Genomic DNA, 19,514 nt, shown 5'->3' with positions numbered 1-19,514 from the left:
TTCATCCTTTCTCCTTATAACTACTGCTGTCCACTTCATATGTTTATACTGTATTCTATATGTAACCGATTTGAAATGGCTAGTTAGTTAGCGGTGGTGCGTCTGGAGTATTTCTCTTGTCTTATCCGGTGTCCTGTGTGAATTTAAATATGCTCTCTCTAATTCTCTCTTTCTCTCTTTCTGTCTTTCTCTCGGAGAACCTGAGCCCTAGGACCATGCCTCAGGACTACCTGGTATGATGACTCCTTGCTGTCCCCAGTCCACCTGGCCGTCCTGCTGCTCCAGTTTCAACTGTTCTGCCTGCGGCTATGGAACCCTGACCTGTTCACTGGACGTGCTTGTTGCACCCTCGACAACTACTATGATTATTATTATTTGACCATGCTGGTCATTTATGAACATTTTAACATCTTGACTATGTTCTGTTATAATATCCACCCTGCACAGCCAGAAGAGGACTGGCCACCCCTCATAGCCTGGTTCCTCTCTAGGTTTCTTCCTAGGTTCTGGCCTTTCTAGGGAGTTTTTCCTAGCCACCGTGCTTCTACACCTGCATTGCTTGCTGTTTGGGGTTTTAGGCTGGGTTTCTGTACAGCACTTTGAGATATCAGCTGATGTACGAAGGGCTATATAAAAATAAATTCGATTTGATTTGATTTGATGTGTAGCCAGTATTGTAGTCCTGGTTCGTCCCATAGAGCCCCACTGTAGAGGTGTCATTATACCCATAAAACCTAACGGTCAAAGAGGGAAATGGTCCAATGGTTTTTCCACCATTGATTTTTCCCATAGGGGATTATAGAAACACTTTAAAATAAGGGCTGTGTTTCTTGTATGCTTACCCTGGCATTACGATTTCATAACCATCTAAATCTCTCTCGGACAAGGTGATTTTTATCAATATGTTAGTCTCAATTTACTCTCAGATTCGAAAATACTAATTATCATCAAAGCAAAACTGCAAATGCCTGCAAGCTCCTGCACGTCACCTCTCGCTGACACCTTTGCTAACAGGTATTGTGTCAATTTAAAATGGTACAAGACAGTTCACAGAATTGTCCATTTATAAAATGTGGCCAATTTATTCATTACTACATTTAGCTAACATTAGATAGTTAATCCAGAGATTCTTACCGTTGATTCTGTAGTCTCGTCCAGATCATCATGGTATTTGTAGTTCTTTATGATAGCCACATTAGCAGCTAATTAGCGTTTCCTTTTGGGAGGGCGAATACAGGCGAATATTTTTGATAAAAGTAATATTTTCCGAGAGAGATTTAGATGGTTATCAAAACGTCTTACCAAGGTAAGCGTACACGAAACACAGCCCTGATTTTAAGTGTTTCTAAAATACCCTATGGGAAAAATGAATGGTGGAAAAAACGATTGGAACCATTTCCATGTTTGACCGCTAGGTTTTATGGGTATTATGACTCATACTGTGGTACTTTATATAACTACTGCGGTACACACCTTTCCTATTTATATACTGTCCATAATGTCTATAAGCAACATCATATATATATATATATTTACATTCCTGTCTAGGTAGCCTAGTGGTTAATGTTGGGCCAGTAACAGAAAGTTCTCGGGTTTGAATACCGAAGCCTACAAGGTAAAACAATCTGTCGATGTGCCCTTGAACAAGGCATTTAACCTTAATCTGCTCAAGGGGCTCCGTACTACTATAGCTGACCCTGTAAAACAACTAACCGGTGTGTGACAGTCAACTTTTATATAAACGTTTTTATTTGATTTGATTAATTCCGGTCTTATTTTGGGGGGATTTGCGTGTATCGTTTTGTACTGAAAGGTTTTACTGTATGGAACATGCATTGCTGGCGCTAGGAACGTGTACGCGGATCTTCACCAAAATGTTCTCGTGTGATTTTTGTCTCCAACTAGTTCTCGCGGCCACTTCTCGCGATGTTAGAGAGGACGCGCTTCCGGGTGAGGCACACAGATCACCGCGTGGAACAGGACTAGCGAAGCCTGTCCAGGAGAGAAGTTTGTTTCGGGGTTAAACTTGGTGGAAAAGCGGCAGAGATGCTTGTTTTATTTGAAACCGCTGCTGGTTATGCAATATTTAAAGTGAGTATTTAGCTAAAGTTATATTTTAAATTCTAATAATTTTAGATAGGTGCATTACATTTTAATCATTGGACCGTTTCGCGGTGTAGAGAGCTAAATACGTTGTTTTCCTGGAGTAATTAGATATTGTATTAAAATACAAAGTATTTCAATGTCAAGACCTGTTTCTCCTTGTTTACAGTATACATGGCTTCTCTATTTAGGTCGTCGTGGTAATTCTCTAATGCAAAACTTTTTACTGCAACTGGGCCTTTTCATTCAACACGCTGGTGTTAACCACGTTACATGTGGCGAGTTAGCCAGCTAAGTTCCCTAGACCTGCTGGATATACACATACTTTCCTACCTTGGACTTGGATTCTGTAATTATGCAACTATTTGAACCCGTTGTATTTTAGGAGGTAAATGATTTATTTGATGCCAATGCTTCCCCAACATTTCAGAGGTTTCTCTTCCTAGTCTAGTTAGCAGAACTGCTGCGTGGTACTGGGAGGACCGCGTGTTGGCATGTCCCCCTTTACAGATCATCACCCAGTTCACAGGGGTTTTTCAACACATGGAAACCCAGTTGAGTTAAACGCAAGTCATGTACGGTATGCCCGTGTACTTGATCCAACTTGAAACCTGTTTTTGTTTCAGGTCCTAGATGAGTCAAAGCTCCAGGAGGTGGACAGTTTATGGAAGGAGTTTGAAACGCCGGAGAAGGCCAACAAAGTGTGAGTTTTGGCCCCGTGTCTGGAGAGACGAGTGTTTAGATTAGCGGGAATACATTGTTAATGAACAGTAGTATTACACATTATCAGGAACATGTTTCTGGAGTTGATGAATAACATGTTACCACCATTTCTCCTTCCAGAGTGAAGTTGAAGCACTTTGAGAAATTCCAGGACACAACCGAGGCCTTGGCAGGTAGACAATACTTTCACATTTATTTACATTTACATTTTAGTCATTTAGCAGACGCGCTTATCCAGAGCCACTTACAGTAGTGAATGCATTCAATTCATTTCATACATTTATTTATTTTTCCTGTACTGGCCCCCCGTGGGAGTCGAACCCACAACCCTGGTGTTGCAAACACCATGCTCACTATAATGTACCAGTTAGTGTTCAAGGGCAGTCAGAGTTAAGGCTTCTGCATGCTTCAGCTCGGTGAACCAAACGTGTGCTCGCATACTCCCTTAAAAGACCTTCGCTTGAAAAATGAGAAAAGCAGCGACAGTAGTTTGTCCATCTTGAGAAGCCGTAGCCGGTATACACTAACTCAAACTAGTCAGAATTAATTGAAGATGGCTCAAGAAATGTCTTTCAATTAATATTACTTTTTTTTACAATTTTACATCTGAGTAAGCTGTTTGGTGCCGTATCTATTAAGTTAGAAAATGTGAATGAAAAACGTGTGTCGTTGAAGTGTTCACAAACAGCTGGGAAAAACCTGACCTGAAGACCAAACAAGTTTCCTAAGATATTCACTAACTATCCCCCTGTTTGGGATGGGAAGCATGCAGGAGCCTTTAGGAGTCAATCAGCCATGGACATTCAGCAGTGTTCCTCACTACCACTGAGACCACAGCCAACCGTAACCATAACAACAAACAGCAGCCAACCGTAGCCATAACAACAAACAGCAGCCAACCGTAACCATAACAACAAACAGCAGCCAACCGTAACCATAACAACTAACAGACCACAGCCAACCGTAACCATAACAACTAACAGACAGCAGCCAACCGTAGCCATAACAACAAACAGCAGCCAACCGTAGCCATAACAACAAACAGCAGCCAACCGTAGCCATAACAACAAACAGCAGCCAACCGTAACCATAACAACAAACAGCAGCCAACCGTAACCATAACAACTAACAGACAGCAGCCAACCGTAGCCATAACAACAAACAGCAGCCAACCGTAGCCATAACAACAAACAGCAGCCAACCGTAACCATAACAACAAACAGCAGCCAACCGTAACCATAACAACTATCAGACAGCAGCCAACCGTAACCATAACAACTAACAGACAGCAGCCAACCATAACAACTAACAGCAGCCAACCGTAACCATAACAACTAACAGCAGCCAACCGTAGCCATAACAACAAACAGCAGCCAACCGTAACCATAACAACAAACAGCAGCCAACCGTAACCATAACAACAAACAGCAGCCAGCTCACCCTCCTGACCACAGCCAACCGTAACCATAACAACCAGACAGCAGCCAACTCACCCCCCTGACCACAGCCAACCGTAACCATAACAACCAGACAGCAGCCAACTCACCCTCCTGACCACGGCCAACCGTAACCATAACAACCAGACAGCAGCCAACTCACCTTCCTGACCACGGCCGACCGTAACCATAACAACCAGACAGCAGCCAACTCACCCTCCTGACCACGGCCAATCGTAACCATAACAACCAGACAGCAGCCAGCTCACCCTCCTGACCACGGCCAACCGTAACCATAACAACCAGACAGCAGCCAACTCACCCTCCTGACCACAGCCAACCGTAACCATAACAACCAGACAGCAGCCAACTCACCCTCCTGACCACAGCCAACCGTAACCATAACAACCAGACAGCAGCCAACTCACCCTCCTGACCACAGCCAACCGTAACCATAACAACCAGACAGCAGCCAACTCACCCTCCTGACCACAGCCAACCGTAACCATAACAACCAGACAGCAGCCAACTCACCTTCCTGACCACGGCCGACCGTAACCATAACAACCAGACAGCAGCCAACTCACCCTCCTGACCACAGCCAACCGTAACCATAACAACCAGACAGCAGCCAACTCACCCTCCTGACCACAGCCAACCGTAACCATAACAACCAGACAGCAGCCAACTCACCCTCCTGACCACGGCCAACCGTAACCATAACAACCAGACAGCAGCCAACTCACCCTCCTGACCACAGCCAACCGTAACCATAACAACCAGCCAGCAGCCAACTCACCCTCCTGACCACAGCCAACCGTAACCATAACAACCAGCCAGCAGCCAACTCACCCTCCTGACCACAGCCAACCGTAACCATAACAACCAGACAGCAGCCAACCGTAACCATAACAACCAGCCAGCAGCCAACTCACCCTCCTGACCACAGCCAACCGTAACCATAACAACCAGACAGCAGCCAGCTCACCCTCCTGACCACAGCCAACCGTAACCATAACAACCAGACCACAGCCAACCGTAACCCTCCTAACAGATGTTGATTCTATGAATGAAAACATACCATGTTGGAACTATAAGTCTCTTGTATATGTCGTGTATGTGGACACCCCATCAAATTAGGGGATTCGGTTATTTCAGCCAAACCCGTTGCTGACAGGTGTATAAAACCGAGCCCGCGGCCATGCAATCTCCATAGACAAACACTGCTGTCAGAGCAGATAACTGCACCTGAACATAGCCCATCTGTAAACAGCCCATCTATCTACCTACCTCATCCCCATACTGTATTTATTTATCTTGCTCCTTTGCACCCCAGTATCTCTACTTGCACATTCATCTTCTGCACATCTACCATTCCAGTGTTTACTTGCTATATTGTAATTACTTCACCACCATGGCCTATTTAAATAAAGGACTTGTTCTCAACTAGCCTACCTGGTTAAATAAAGGACTTGTTCTCAACTAGCCTACCTGGTTAAATTAAGGACTTGTTCTCAACTAGCCTACCTGGTTAAATTAAGGACTTGTTCTCAACTAGCCTACCTGGTTAAATAAAGGACTTGTTCTCAACTAGCCTACCTGGTTAAATTAAGGACTTGTTCTCAACTAGCCTACCTGGTTAAATAAAGGACTTGTTCTCAACTAGCCTACCTGGTTAAATTAAGGACTTGTTCTCAACTAGCCTACCTGGTTAAATAAAGGACTTGTTCTCAACTAGCCTACCTGGTTAAATAAAGGACTTGTTCTCAACTAGCCTACCTGGTTAAATTAAGGACTTGTTCTCAACTAGCCGACCTGGTTAAATTAAGGACTTGTTCTCAACTAGCCTACCTGGTTAAATTAAGGACTTGTTCTCAACTAGCCTACCTGGTTAAATAAAGGACTTGTTCTCAACTAGCCTACCTGGTTAAATAAAGGACTTGTTCTCAACTAGCCTAACCTGGTTAAATAAAGGACTTGTTCTCAACTAGCCTACCTGGTTAAATAAAGGACTTGTTCTCAACTAGCCTACCTGGTTAAATAAAGGACTTGTTCTCAACTAGCCGACCTGGTTAAATTAAGGTGGAATAAAAATGTGTCAGTAGAACGGCCTTACTGAAGAGCTCAGTAATCTCCAATGTGATACTGTCATAGGAAGCCACCTTTCCAACAAGTCAGTTTGTCAAATTTCTTCCTTACTAGAGCTGCCCCCGGTTAACTAAGTTCTGTTATTGTGAAGTGGAAACGTCTAGGAGAAACAACGGCTCAGCCGCAAAGTGGTAGGCCACACAAGCTCACAGAACTGGACTCCAGAGTGCTGAATCGCGTAGCGTGTAAACCTGTCTTCCTGTTGTGACTATATAACATATCTTCTCTCCTGTTGTGACTATATAACATATCTTCTCTCCTGTTGTGACTATATAACATATCTTCTCTCCTGTTGTGACTATATAACATATCTTCTCTCCTGTTGTGACTATATAACATATCTTCTCTCCTGTTGTGACTATATAACATATCTTCTCTCCTGTTGTGACTATATAACATATCTTCTCTCCTGTTGTGACTATATAACATATCTTCTCTCCTGTTGTGACTATATAACATATCTTCTCTCCTGTTGTGACTATATAACATATCTTCTCTCCTGTTGTGACTATATAACATATCTTCTCTCCTGTTGTGACTATGTAACATATCTTCTCTCCTGTTGTGACTATATAACATATCTTCTCTCCTGTTGTAACTATATAACATATCTTCTCTCCTGTTGTGACTATATAACATATCTTCTCTCCTGTTGTGACTATATAACATATCTTCTCTCCTGTTGTGACTATATAACATATCTTCTCTCCTGTTGTGACTATGTAACATATCTTCTCTCCTGTTGTGACTATATAACATATCTTCTCTCCTGTTGTAACTATATAACATATCTTCTCTCCTGTTGTGACTATATAACATATCTTCTCTCCTGTTGTGACTATATAACATATCTTCTCTCCTGTTGTAACTATATAACATATCTTCTCTCCTGTTGTGACTATATAACATATCTTCTCTCCTGTTGTGACTATATAACATATCTTCTCTCCTGTTGTGACTATATAACATATCTTCTCTCCTGTTGTGACTATGTAACATATCTTCTCTCCTGTTGTGACTATATAACATATCTTCTCTCCTGTTGTAACTATATAACATATCTTCTCTCCTGTTGTGACTATATAACATATCTTCTCTCCTGTTGTGACTATGTAACATATCTTCTCTCCTGTTGTGACTATATAACATATCTTCTCTCCTGTTGTAACTATATAACATATCTTCTCTCCTGTTGTGACTATATAACATATCTTCTCTCCTGTTGTGACTATATAACATATCTTCTCTCCTGTTGTGACTATATAACATATCTTCTCTCCTGTTGTGACTATATAACATATCTTCTCTCCTGTTGTGACTATATAACATATCTTCTCTCCTGTTGTGACTATATAACATATCTTCTCTCCTGTTGTAACTATATAACATATCTTCTCTCCGGTGCCCAGCGGCCACGGCCATGACAGAAGGGAAGATGGGGAAGAGCCTGAAGAAGATCCTGAAGAAAGTTGTGGCTAAAGAAGCTCATGAACAGCTGGCCATCAGCGACGCTAAACTGGGTGGCGTCATCAAGGAGAAGTTGAACCTGAACTGTGTCCACAGTCCTGCGGTGGCCGAGCTGATGAGAGGCATCAGGACCCAGATGGAGGCCCTGATCACTGGGCTGCCCCCCCGGGAGATCAGCGCCATGTCTCTGGGACTGGCTCACAGGTAGGAACACAGACACCACTTGGTGTTTTGGATTTATTAGGATCCCATTTTAGAGGATGCCGACTAGTCTTATAACGGAAGACATTACAGACAAACACTTTTTATAATTTACTTACGTTAATATGTAAGTGTGTGTGTTGCCGATGATTATATCATGCTGTCTGAAACCTCGTGTGGATTTACTCAGCATTCGTCACTACCCCTGAGGCAGCACCTCTCTGTTTTCACAGAAGAGCTGAAACGCTGCTATGTCAGATCCTGATCTGTTCTCTTTCCTCAGTTTGTCCCGTTACAAGCTGAAGTTCAGCCCTGACAAAGTGGATACCATGATAGTTCAAGCTATCTGTAAGTATCTCCTCTTAGACCAGGGATGGGGGCCACGAAAACCTCATGAGGGGCCACAACACATCCCACATCATTACCCCCCCCCACACGAGACAGCAGAACATTTTAGCCCCCCCCCCAAGAGACAGCAGAACATTTTAGCGCCCCGCCCCCACGAGACAGCAGAACATTTTAGCCCCCCCCAAGAGACAGCAGAACATTTTAGCGCCCCCCTCACGAGACAGCAGAACATTTTAGCCCCCCCAAGAGAGAGCAGAACATTTTAGCGCCCCCCTTCACGAGATAGCAGAACATTTTAGCGCCCCCCCCAAGAGACAGCAGAACATTTTAGCGCCCCCCCACGAGACAGTGAAGATGATTTAATTTTTAGCGTTCATTTCCTACAATTCTACACATACTGCTACAGAATGTAGGCACATTAGTGCAATTTATTTTTAAATGGTATTATGGTCTGTAGCTTAGTAACAGGTGTAACTGGTATTATGGTCTGTAGCTTAGTAACAGGTGTAACTGGTATTATGGTCTGTAGCTTAGTAACAGGTGTAACTGGTATTATGGTCTGTAGCTTAGTAACAGGTGTAACTGGTATTATGGTCTGTAGCTTAGTAACAGGTGTAACTGGTATTATGGTCTGTACCGGGTGTAACTGGTATTATGGTCTGTACCGGGTGTAACTGGTAGTAACTGGTATTATGGTCTGTAGCAGGTGTAACTGGTATTATGGTCTGTACCAGGTGTAACTGGTATTATGGTCTGTACCAGGTGTAACTGGTAGTAACTGGTATTATGGTCTGTAGCTCTGCTGGACGACCTGGACAAGGAGCTCAACAACTACATCATGCGCTGTAGGGAGTGGTACGGCTGGCACTTCCCTGAGGTGGGCAAGATCATCACTGACAACCTGGCCTACTGCAAGAGCGTCCGTAAGATCGGCGTTCGCACCAACGTGGCGACCACTGACCTGTCCGAACACCTCCCCGAGGAGGTCGAGGCAGAGGTCAAACTGGCCGCGGAGATCTCCATGGGAACGGAGGTATCCGAGGAGGACATCGGTAACATCATGCACCTGTGTGACCAGGTGATAGAGATCACAGAGTACCGCACCCAGCTGTACGACTACCTGAAGAACAGGATGATGGCCATCGCCCCCAACCTGACCGTCATGGTGGGCGAGCTGGTGGGGGCGCGACTCATCTCGCACGCTGGTGAGTCAGGATGTAACAGCAGGAATCAATTCACAACACAAAACGAGCAGTGATTAATCATGACTATATGTCAACAATCCTGAAACCTGATGCTTTTCAGTCACTACCTCATCTGAGCTTGTATGAAAACCTTTTCCCTGGACAGCTGGAGAGTCCAACTGGTCCTAAATGTTCTGGTTCTGTGACAGGGTCCCTGTTGAACCTGGCCAAGCACCCGGCCTCCACCGTCCAGATCCTGGGAGCAGAGAAAGCCCTGTTCAGAGCCCTGAAGACGCGCAGAGACACGCCCAAATATGGTCTCATCTACCACGCCTCTCTGGTGGGACAGACGTCGGCCAAAAACAAGGGCAAGGTGAGGCTTTTATTCCAGCCTCACAGGAAGGAGAAAATCTCTTCACTGCTGTTCTGCTGTCATGTTCCAGGTGTAATCAGCATGTCTCTACAGGATGCTGTCATGTTCCAGGTGTAATCAGCATGTCTCTACAGGATGCTGTCATGTTCCAGCTGGAATCAGCATGTCTCTACAGGATGCTGTCATGTTGTAATCGACCTTCTTTCTCTCAGATCTCCAGGATGCTGGCAGCCAAAGCGTCTCTGGCGATTCGCTACGATGCCCTGGGAGAGGACACCAACGCTGAGATGGGAGTTGAGAACCGTGCCAAGCTGGAGGCCAGACTACGCCACCTAGAGGAGAAGGGAGTAAGTATCTGTCTGCCTCTTACTGCTGGAGGCCCAGAACAACCAGCCAAGCAGTGATGATGATGACTAATGTCTACAGTCCTGAAACTACCTGATGCTTTTCAGTCACTACCTCATCTGAGCTTGTTATTAACCTCTATGGGCAAGGCGGACGAATTCGTCCCACCTACGTAACAGCCACTTGAAGCCTGTGGCGCGATTTTCAAAACCTTAAAAATCCTATTACTTCAATTTCTCAAACATATGACTATTTTACAGCTATTTAAAGACAAGACTCTCGTTAATCTAACCACACTGTTCGATTTCAAAAAGGCTTTACAACGAAAGCAAAACATTAGATTATGTCAGCAGAGTACCAAGCCAGAAATAATCAGACACCCATTTTTCAAGCTAGCATATAATGTCACAAAAACCCAGAAGACAGCTAAATGCAGCACTAACCTTTGATCTTCATCAGATGACAACCCTAGGACATTATGTTATACAATACATGCATGTTTTGTTCAATCAAGTTCATATTTATATCAAAAACCAGCTTTTTACATTAGCATGTGACGTTCAGAACTAGCATACCCCCCGCAAACTTCCGGGGAATTCGCTAACATTTGACTAAATTACTCACGATAAACGTTCACAAAAAGCAGAACAATTATTTTAAGAATTATAGATACAGAACTCCTTTATGCACTCGATATGTCCGATTTTAAAATAGCTTTTTGGTGAAAGCACATTTTGCAATATTCTAAGTACATAGCCCAGGCATCACGGGCTAGCTATTTAGACACCTGGCAAGTTTAGCACTCACCATAATCATATTTACTATTATAAAAGTTTGATTACCTTTTGTTGTCTTCGCCAGAATGCACTCCCAGGACTGCTACTTCAATAACAAATGTTGGTTTGGTCCAAAATAATCCATCGTTATATCCGAATAGCGGCGTTTTGTTCGTGTGTTCCAGACACTATCCGAAATGGTAAAGAAGGGTCGTGCGCATGGCGCAATTCGTGACAAAAAAATTCTAAATATTCCATTACCGTACTTCGAAGCATGTCAACCGCTGTTTAAAATAAATTTTTATGCCATTTTTCTCGTAGAAAAGCGATAATATTCCGACCGGGAATCTCCTTTTCGGCAAACAGAGGAAAAAATCACAAAGACGGGGGCAGCCAGGTCACGCGCCTAAGCCCAGAGTCCCTTGATCGGCCACTTGAGAAAGGCGATAATGTGTTTCAGCCTGGGGCTGGGATGACGACATTCAGGTTTTTACGGGCTCTGAGCGCCTATGGACGACGTAGGAAGTGTCACGTTAGAGCAGAGATCCTTAGTAAAAGATAGAGATGGCAAAGAAGTTCCAGAAATGGTCAGACAGGCCACTTCCTGTAAAGGAATCTCTCAGGTTTTGACCTGCCATTTGAGTTAGATTAAATCGGGTACGTTTTTTTTATCCAGCCGTGTCAATACTGCCCCCTAGCCCTAACAGGTTAACCAGTGATGTCCTGGTGGTCTGCTACTGTGGTCCCCTACTCGTCCCCTACTCGTCCCCTACTCGTCTCCTACTCTACCGGTCTCCTACTCGTCTCCTGCTCTGCCGGTCTCCCACTCGTCTCCTGCTCTGCCGGTCTCCTACTCGTCCCCTACTCGTCTCCGACTCTGCCGGTCCCCTACTCGTCCCCTACTCGTCTCCTACTCGTCCCCTACTCGTCTCCTACTCGTCCCCTACTGTCTCCTACTCTGCCGGTCCCCTACTCGTCTCCTACTCTGCCGGTCCCCTACTCGTCCCCTACTCTACCGGTCTCCTACTCGTCTCCTACTCTGCCGGTCCCCTACTCGTCCCCTACTCGTCTCCTACTCGTCCCCTACTCGTCTCCTACTCTGCAGGTCCCCTACTCGTCTCCTGCTCTGCCGGTCTCCCACTCGTCTCCTGCTCTGCCGGTCTCCTACTCGTCCCCTGCTCTGCCGGTCTCCTACTCGTCTCCTGCTCTGCCGGTCCCCTACTCGTCTCCTGCTCTGCCGGTCTCCTACTCTGCCTCCCCTGCTCTGCCGGTCCCCTACTCTGCCGGTCCCCTGCTCTGCCGGTCCCCTGCTCGTCTCCTACTCGTCTCCTGCTCGGTCTCCCACTCGTCTCCTGCTCTGCCGGTCTCCCACTCGTCTCCTGCTCTGCCGGTCTCCCACTCGTCTCCTGCTCTGCCGGTCTCCTACTCGTCTCCTACTCGTCTCCTACTCGTGTCCTACTCTGCAGGTCCCCTACTCGTCCCCTACTATTGTACTGACCCTGGTTTCTCCCTTCAGATCAGAAGAATCAGTGGATCAGGCAAAGCCATGGCGAAGTCTGACAAATACCAACACAAGAGGTGAGTTACGCCTGGAGACGACTGTATTGTTACGCCTGGAGACGACTGTATTGTTACGCCTGGAGACGACTGTATTGTTACGCCTGGAGACGACTGTATTGTTACGCCTGGAGACGACTGTATTGTTACGCCTGGGGGCGACTGTATTGTTACGCCTGGGGGCGACTGTATTGTTACGCCTGGGGGCGACTGTATTGTTACGCCTGGGGGCGACTGTATTGTTACGCCTGGGGGCGACTGTATTGTTACGCCTGGGGGCGACTGTATTGTTACGCCTGGGGCGACTGTATTGTTACGCCTGGGGGCGACTGTATTGTAGATTGGAAATGATAGGAATGAAGGGTAAATGTAGTACTAATGATATATGTAATGGGGAATTGTTATACACTAACAATCAAACGCAAACGATTCACTGAGATGGTCGTGAAGCAGGAAGTTGTCTCGTGTGCTATACATTTACCTGCTACTGCTCAACTAAAAACACACCGTTCGACCAATCGACCGTCGACTAATTACCAACTGTGCTGGTGACTAACGTTCTGTCGTCTCCATAGTGACGTGAAGGTGTACGACCCCTCGGGAGACTCCACCCTCCCCTCTGGTTCCAGGAAGAGGAAGTTGGAGGAGGTGGAGGAGGAAGAGCTGGCCACGCCAGTGACCGTCAAAACCAAGAAATCCAAGAAAGATCCTGTGGAAGGTCAGTTGAGTAACTCTGAGCCATAATCCGATTTATATAACCCATTATCCATCCCATAATACACATCCTGTTATATAACCCATTATCCATCCCATAATACACATCCTGTTATATAACCCATTATCCATCCCATAATACACATCCTGTTATATAACCCATCCCATAATACACATCCTGTTATATAACCCATCCCATAATACACATCCTGTTATATAACCCATCCCATAATACACATCCTGTTATATAACCCATCCCATAATACACATCCTGTTATATAACCCATCCCATAATACACATCCTGTTATATAACCCATACCACCCATAATACACATCCTGTTATATAACCCATCCCATAATACACATCCTGTTATATAACCCATCCCATAATACACATCCTGTTATATAACCCATCCCATAATACACATCCTGTTATATAACCCATCCCATAATACACATCCTGTTATATAACCCATCCCATAATACACATCCTGTTATATAACCCATCCCATAATACACATCCTGTTATATAACCCATCCCATAATACACATCCTGTTATATAACCCATCCCATAATACACATCCTGTTATATAACCCATCCCATAATACACATCCTGTTATATAACCCATTCCCATAATACACATCCTGTTATATAACCCATCATCCCATAATACACATCCTGTTATATAACCCATCCCATAATACACATCCTGTTATATAACCCATCCCATAATACACATCCTGTTATATAACCCATCCCATAATACACATCCTGTTATATAACCCATCCCATAATACACATCCTGTTATATAACCCATCCCATAATACACATCCTGTTATATAACCCATCCCATAATACACATCCTGTTATATAACCCATCCCATAATACACATCCTGTTATATAACCCATCCCATAATACACATCCTGTTATATAACCCATCCCATAATACACATCCTGTTATATAACCCATCCCATAATACACATCCTGTTATATAACCCATCCCATAATACACATCCTGTTATATAACCCATCCCATAATACACATCCTGTTATATAACCCATCCCATAATACACATCCTGTTATATAACCCATCCCATAATACACATCCTGTTATATAACCCATCCCATAATACACATCCTGTTATATAACCCATTATCCATCCCATAATACACATCCTGTTATATAACCCATTATCCATCCCATAATACACATCCTGTTATATAACCCATCCCATAATACACATCCTGTTATATAACCCATCCCATAATACACATCCTGTTATATAACCCATCCCATAATACACATCCTGTTATATAACCCATCCCATAATACACATCCTGTTATATAACCCATCCCATAATACACATCCTGTTATATAACCCATCCCATAATACACATCCTGTTATATAACCCATCCCATAATACACATCCTGTTATATAACCCATCCCATAATACACATCCTGTTATATAACCCATCCCATAATACACATCCTGTTATATAACCCATCCCATAATACACATCCTGTTATATAACCCATCCCATAATACACATCCTGTTATATAACCCATCCCATAATACACATCCTGTTATATAACCCATCCCATAATACACATCCTGTTATATAACCCATCCCATAATACACATCCTGTTATATAACCCATCCCATAATACACATCCTGTTATATAACCCATCCCATAATACACATCCTGTTATATAACCCATCCCATAATACACATCCTGTTATATAACCCATCCCATAATACACATCCTGTTATATAACCCATCACGAGAGACCGGTTCTCAGCCGTCTGTTAAATTCTACGGTCTCGCGGCGCTTTCATTCAGAACCAGAGGCGTCAACGGCAGCAGAAACTCCCAAGAAGAAGAAGTCCAAGAAAGTGGAGGAGGCGATGGACGTTGAGGAAGAGGAGGCCACCGTCTCTCCCACAGAGGAAGTACGTAGCTGATGGAGTCATGCCTCCAGAATATATATTCCTCTTCTAAGCCGTTCTGTCTGAACAAACACACTCATTTGTTATTTCTTGTGATTTACAGTCATCGAAGAAGAAGAAGAGGAAGAAGAGGAAGAAGAGGAAGGTGAAGGAGGAAGAGGGAGAATAATGTGGTTGGGGAGAAACTGTATTATATTAGGACTTTTAGTTGTCGTTGTATCTACCAGGGCCGGATTGACTCACGTTTCAAACCGTTTAAAGACTATTTCAGAATGACCAGCAGCTGATCTGTTATGATTAGGAATGAGCCTGGATGATGGTGGATAAATCCTCCTGTGGATTTGAGTTTCAGATTAACATTTATTTTACTGTAACTTTTTATTATTGTTAACCAGTTAAAGACCCAATAGACTGGATACAGTATCAGGTTGTATTAATGTTCATGTTAAAACATTTCATTTCTCCACTGGTTTAACAACGAGCCTTTTTAAAAAAGCTGTTTCCCACAAGTCTTAGTCTATAAGTGATTAAATCCATTTTCTCAGTCAGCGGTCTGTCCTTTCATTCCAGGTGGATTCACACCCCTTGGACTTTTTCCACATTTTGTTACATTACAGCCTTATTCTAACATTGAGGGAAAAGCAATTTAATCAATCTACACACACGATACCCCATAATGACAAAGCTGAACATGTTTAGACATTTTTGCACATTTATTCAAAATACAAAACTGACATGTCACTTCACTCCCACCTACATGTACAAATTACCACAACTAACCGGTGCCCCTGCACATTGACTCTACCGGTACCCCCTGTATATAGCCTCCACATTGACTCTGTACCGGTACCCCCTGTATATAGCCTCCACATTGACTCTGTACCGGTACCCCCTGTATATAGCCTCACATTGACTCTGTACCGGTACCACCCTGTATATAGCCTCCACATTGACTCTGTACCGGTACCCCCTGTATATAGCCTCCACATTGACTCTGTACCGGTACCCCTGTATATAGCCTCCACATTGACTCTGTACCGGGTACCCCCTGTATATAGCCTCCACATTGACTCTACCGGTACCCCCTGTATATAGTCTCCACATTGACTCTGTACCGGGTACCCCCTGTATATAGCCTCCACATTGACTCTGTACCGGTACCCCCTGTATATAGCCTCCACATTGACTCTACCGGTACCCCCTGTATATAGCCTCCACATTGACTCTGTACCGGTACCCCCTGTATATAGCCTCCACATTGACTCTGTATCGGTACCCCCTGTATATAGCCTCCACATTGACTCTGTACCGGTACCCCCTGTATATAGCCTCCACATTGACTCTGTACCGGTACCCCCTGTATATAGCCTCCACATTGACTCTGTACCGTAACACCCTGTATATAGCCTCCACATTGACTCTGTACCGGTACCCCCTGTATATAGCCTCCACATTGACTCTGTACCGGTACCCCCTGTATATAGCCTCCACATTGACTCTGTACCGGTAACCCCTGTATATACCCTGCACATTGACTTGTACCGGTACCCCCTGTATATAGTCTCCACATTGACTCTGTACCGGTACCCCCTGTATATAGCCTCCACATTGACTCTGTACCGGTAACCCCTGTATATAGCCTCCACATTGACTCTGTACCGGTACCCCCTGTATATAGCCTCCACATTGACTCTGTACCGGTACCCCCTGTATATAGCTTTGCTTCTTAATATTAATCCACTAGCGTTCTAGGTAAATATTTTCTTACTGTCTTGTGCTTCTAGCTGTGACAGTGCAGTAATATCTAACAAATTACATCTAAGTAGGAATGAATTAAGACTATACATATGGATGAGCGGAACAGACTAAGATACTATAGAAAACACTATATACAGCGAGTGGAAAAAGTATTTGATCCCCTGCTGATTATGTACGTTTCTCCACTGACAAAGAAATGATCAGTCTATAATTTTAATGGTAGGTTTATTTGAACAGTGAGACAGAATAATAACAAAAAATCCAGAAAAACGCATGTCAAAAATGTTATAAAATGATTTGCATTTTAATGAGGGAAATAAGTATTTGATCCCTCTGCAAAACATGACTTAGTACTTGGTGGCAAAACCCTTGTTGGCAATCACAGAGGTCAGACGTTTCTTGTAGTTGGCCACCAGGTTTGCACACATCTCAGGAGGGATTTTGTCCCACTCCTCTTTGCAAATCTTCTCCAAGTCATTAAGGTTTCGAGGCTGACGTTTGGCAACTCGAACCTGAGATGACTGGAGAGGAGAAGAGAAGATGGGAGGAGAGGAGGAGAGGACGAGAGGAGAAGAGAAGAGAGGACCAGAGGAGAAGAGGAGAGCAGAGTAAACGCCCCTGCTGCCCACCCAAGTTTACTTGTAAATAAAAACAACAATTTGCTAAACCTCGGCCACAATATCTGGACATGTCTTCATATAACAATGCATAGATGTCTGTTTATATGGTGATGGTATTGGTTGAACTTCCTTCATCCCTCATCTCTGCCATTACATACAATGAGACAAGAACAAAAAACAGCAATGTAATACAAAACACTATTAAACATTATTGGAAAAAATAAACAAAGTAAAAAGTTCATCCCACCTGTTTGTGAATTTTATTTTATTTTAGAATGGCAGGAAATTAGATTTCAAATTTAGATTTTTTTCTGGGGGGGATTTTCCACCGGCAGATTTGGTCCCCCCTAATGTTGACTCCATGGCTACGGCCTTGGTAGACATGTAGAAAACAGATTATCATAACATTTAGCTTCAACAGTAGTGGGACCGTGACATTGTCTCTCTCTGCTGCACCCTCACTGTGTCACGTCCTGACCAGCAGAGGGAGTAGTGGTGTAGTATTTTGGTCAGGACGTGGCAGAAGAAGTCTGCATGTGTTGTCTAGTATGTCTGTTTCTGTGTTAGTCTTGTGACTCCTGATCAGGAACAGCTGGGGATCGTTGTTCCTGATTGGGAGTCATATATTTAGGAGGATGTTTGTCACTTGGGTTTGTGGGTGGTTGTGCTAACACTGTTAGCCTGTTAGCCTGTTAGCCTGTTAGCCTGTTAGCCTGTTAGCCTGTTAGCCTGTTAGCCTGTTAGCCTGTCAGCCTGTCAGCCTGTCGTGAGTTTCGTGGCTTTGCTCTTCTATATTAAAAAGATGAATATCCACATTCCGTCTGCAGTTTGGTCCATACAACACGGCTTCAACAATTATGACACCCTGCCTGCACTGAAGTCCGGAGTTTAGCAGCTCGTTCATTTTACACAAAACCAATAACGACATGTAAAACAAACCCAGAAATCTCAAATAAATTGATTATTTATGAAATTACCTTGACGAGATTATATACTGTACAAACCTAAAATATCTAACTATGTGATTTGTAAAATAGTTCAGGACGTTCTTCACTCAATCGGTTGAGACAAAATTAGCACATAAAACCTTTACCAGACGTGATAATACCTTGATGTATTTGTTAACTAGCATGTTATGACATGTTCTTTCGATATTAGAACGTTTAAAGTTTAAACGTTACCTGTAGTAATACATTTGAAACGGACGCAAAAGTTGTCGTTTCGACTGCACAATTCTGGCGCTTCCTTTTATTCTAGTGATGCGCGCCTGCCGGGAACTTCCTGTTCCCGCACTGCCAGAGATCCTAAACCCAGAGACGTGAGATTTCCAAGAACGCCTGCGAAGCAAAACCTACCCGGGGTTTGAGAAGTCAATGAGAGAAGTGAACAATTCTGATACTTTTGTAGCAGCTAATGGGGATCCTAATAAATACAGAAAATATTCCGTCGTCATCACACTTGATACATGGCCGTTATTTTATCAATTTCGTCACTGCAGCGGCTTATTGTCTATAGCTCTCACTGTATATCTTACTTATCCCAGCATCACATGAGTAGACAGATACTGTTCTTCAAACATCAGTATAACGGATGGACTTTCCTCCTCGTTTCCGTCTCCTACACGGTTTAGTGCTCCGACCACATCAGTATAACGGATGGACTTTCCTCCTCGTTTCCGTCTCCTACACGGTTTAGTGCTCCGACCACATCAGTATAACGGATGGACTTTCCTCCTCGTTTCCGTCTCCTACACGGTTTAGTGCTCCGACCACATCAGTATAACGGATGGACTTTCC

General features: G+C 43.9%; 1 protein-coding gene and 1 non-coding gene across 2 annotated transcripts; both read left to right on the top strand.

Moving 5' to 3' along the window:
• The first annotated feature begins 1,925 nt into the window (after positions 1-1,925).
• LOC106594422 (nucleolar protein 58) lies at positions 1,926-15,888 on the top strand. Its single transcript, XM_045713508.1, has 12 exons — positions 1,926-2,091; positions 2,730-2,806; positions 2,947-2,999; positions 7,820-8,081; positions 8,362-8,426; positions 9,224-9,631; positions 9,820-9,983; positions 10,196-10,330; positions 12,621-12,682; positions 13,237-13,379; positions 15,234-15,343; positions 15,444-15,888. Exons 1-12 carry the CDS (start codon positions 2,047-2,049, stop codon positions 15,507-15,509), a joined length of 1,590 nt encoding a protein of 529 aa, XP_045569464.1. The 5' UTR covers positions 1,926-2,046; the 3' UTR covers positions 15,510-15,888.
• LOC123738794 (small nucleolar RNA SNORD11B) lies at positions 10,376-10,458 on the top strand. Its single transcript, XR_006767541.1, has one exon. It is a non-coding gene; the product is annotated as a small nucleolar RNA SNORD11B (small nucleolar RNA).
• Positions 15,889-19,514: the final 3,626 nt, after the last annotated feature.

Source organism: Salmo salar, unplaced genomic scaffold (assembly GCF_905237065.1).
Source record: "Salmo salar unplaced genomic scaffold, Ssal_v3.1, whole genome shotgun sequence".
In the NCBI taxonomy this organism is placed as follows: Eukaryota; Metazoa; Chordata; class Actinopteri; order Salmoniformes; family Salmonidae; genus Salmo; species Salmo salar.
This window is presented reverse-complemented; position numbering and strand designations above follow the sequence as displayed.

Bases quoted from the DNA above. Each gene is read 5' to 3' on its own strand.
- LOC106594422 (XM_045713508.1), top strand. From the start codon at position 2,047: ATGCTTGTTTTATTTGAAACCGCTGCTGGTTATGCAATATTTAAA. The intron at 2,807-2,946 runs GTGAGTTTTGGC...TTCTCCTTCCAG, and splicing joins CCGGAGAAGGCCAACAAAGT to AGTGAAGTTGAAGCACTTTG. The intron at 8,427-9,223 runs GTAAGTATCTCC...TATGGTCTGTAG, and splicing joins CATGATAGTTCAAGCTATCT to CTCTGCTGGACGACCTGGAC.